At 42.7% G+C, this 2,500-nt stretch overlaps 1 protein-coding gene across 2 annotated transcripts in view; it reads right to left on the bottom strand.

Moving 5' to 3' along the window:
* Positions 1-2,500, bottom strand: part of LOC143277263 (uncharacterized) — a 165,988-nt gene that overhangs the window by 158,652 nt on the left and 4,836 nt on the right. For both annotated transcript variants that reach the window (XM_076582051.1, XM_076582050.1), the window contains exon 3: positions 174-300. In XM_076582051.1, coding sequence (XP_076438166.1) covers positions 174-300 — 127 coding nt within the window. The remainder of the gene's footprint in view (positions 1-173; positions 301-2,500) is intronic.

The following is a 2,500-nucleotide window of genomic DNA, read 5'->3' as shown; positions in this document are numbered from 1 at the left end:
ATCAAAACATATAAAAAAATAAAGAACGACACAAAACATAGAAATAAAGAAATAAAACGAAACGAAATGAAATAATAAGAACGACGAACAAGAATAGAAAACTGGAATAGTCTATCAAACGTAACAAAGCAATGAAAAGAACGATTGGTTAAAAAAAACCATTCTGTCCTCACCTGTATTTGCTGCGGTCGTAGGGAGGGGCGGCGGTGGTGGTGGTGGTGGTGGTGGTACCTGGCGAGGGAGGTGTCGTCGTCATCGTTGCCAAAGAAGGGCTGGTTTGGGATGCAGGACAGACCTCACCTGTCCAACACACACACACACACACACACACACACACGCACACACACACACACACACACACGCATGCATGCACATACACGCACACGCACACACACAGTTTCAGTTTCAGTAGCCGTCAAGGAGGCGTCACTGCGTTCGGACAAATCCATATATACGCTACACCACATCTGCCCAAGCAGATGCCTGACCAGCAGCGTAGCCCAACGCGCTTAGTCAGGCCTTGAGAAAAAAAGGTGGATAAATAATAGATAAGCGTATTTAAATAAGTAAATAATTACATATATAAATAAATAATAATTGTAATATAAAAAAGGTAGTAGTAGTAGTAGTAGAAGTAGTAGTAGTAGTAATAATAATAAAAAAGAAAAAAGACAAAAAAAGACAACAATGATGATAAATAAGCAAATAGATGTAAAACATGAAGACACACATTCACACATACACCCACACATGCATAACAGATATGCACCAAACATGCAGTTTCACAGATATGAAAGCACAGGTCAACTACACATAAACGTACACGAGCCCCAACACACACACACACACACACACACACACACACACACACACACACACATTACCCTGCACCTCCTCTACCCCCCTCCTCCACACACTCATTTCTAGGCTACGTATCGCAGCTTCCTCGGCACACACACACACACACACACACACACACACACACACACACACACACACACACACACAGATGAACACTTACTTGTACAAGCACACACACACACACGCCCATATCCCCCACACATGCACCCACGTATACAATCATCCGCCTGAAGATCTAGTCATCAGCCCCATCCCACATGTAATATGCCGCTTCTGTTCAAACGTACGCGCGCGCGCGTGAGTGCGTGCGTGCGTGCGTATGTGTGGTGCGGTGTGTGTGTGTGTGTGTGTGTGTGTGTGTGTGTGTGTGTGTGTGTGTGTGTGTGTTGTTTTGCTGCTACTTCTTCCACAGAAAGCTTTCTTTATGGAGTAGTTGGTGTAAGTGGTGACAGCAAAATCCTATTGATTTTAGCATCCTGAATTCAGGAACTTATTTTACCGGCAATTCTTTTGTGTGTGTGTGTGTGCGTGTGTGTGTTTGTATGAAACGATATTACCATCATTAGTAGATGTATGCCTAGAGGTTTTAACCCATTGTCAGTGGATTTCGACTCCTGAAATTAAAGACAAAAACAAAACAAAACAACACACACACACACACACACACACACACACACACACACACTCGTCTAATATCACAAACAGTGAAAAGACGTTAAACTAAAGAACGAACACACACACACACACAACAACAACAACAACAAAACAACAACAACTGCAATGTAAAGTGTGAGCTACAGCCCTTACAAATTAATGATACAAGAATAATTATTTCAACAAAATTCTGGTACCTGTACCTACCTCGCTCGCCTCAATTGCCTTAACGAGACCCCCAACACGGACCTACTATTACAGCACACACACCATGACACCACCACCACCACCACCACCTCCACCACCACCAGAACCAACCATTGAAACAAATGCATCGCGCGCCACCAATGGTTAGTTACGCTTTGCGGGTAATGTCCTGTTTTAGCGTTCTACATTATTGTACTTGTTGGTTACATTTTCACATTTGCATGGTTTGTAGAAGCTCCCCTCCCCCCCCCACCCCGCCGCCCTTCCTTCACCCCCCCCCTCTCTCTCTCTCTCCCCCCCCCTCCCGAAAGAAAGCAAGATGTTGGCATGTTAGTTTAGTGTTGACTGAATCCGCATCAAAACTTGAGTAAAAACAAACAAACAAACAAACAAAAACAACAACAAAAAAACAAAAACAACAAAAAAACCAAAAACAACAACAACAACAACAAAAAAAAACCCCAACAACAACAACAACAAAAAAAAACCGTACAAAAAAAATTGTCGAAATCCACTGACAATGCGTTAAAACATATAGGTATACATCAACTACACACACACACACACACACACACACACACACACACACACAAATTGCCGGTAAAGTAAGTTCCTGGATTTAGGATGCTAAAATCAATAGGATTTTGCTGTTGCTACTCTCACCCACTACTCCATAATGAAAGCTTCAGTGGAAATAGAGAAAAACAACAACAGCAGCAGCAGCAGCAGTAGCAGCAGTAGCTTAAGCGCTTTATGAAAACGTGTAAACACTCACCCA

This window comes from Babylonia areolata, chromosome 33 (assembly GCF_041734735.1).
Source record: "Babylonia areolata isolate BAREFJ2019XMU chromosome 33, ASM4173473v1, whole genome shotgun sequence".
Lineage (NCBI taxonomy): Eukaryota > Metazoa > Mollusca > Gastropoda > Neogastropoda > Buccinidae > Babylonia > Babylonia areolata.
Note: the sequence above shows the minus strand (reverse complement) of the source record. Positions and strands in the feature narration are given on the sequence as shown.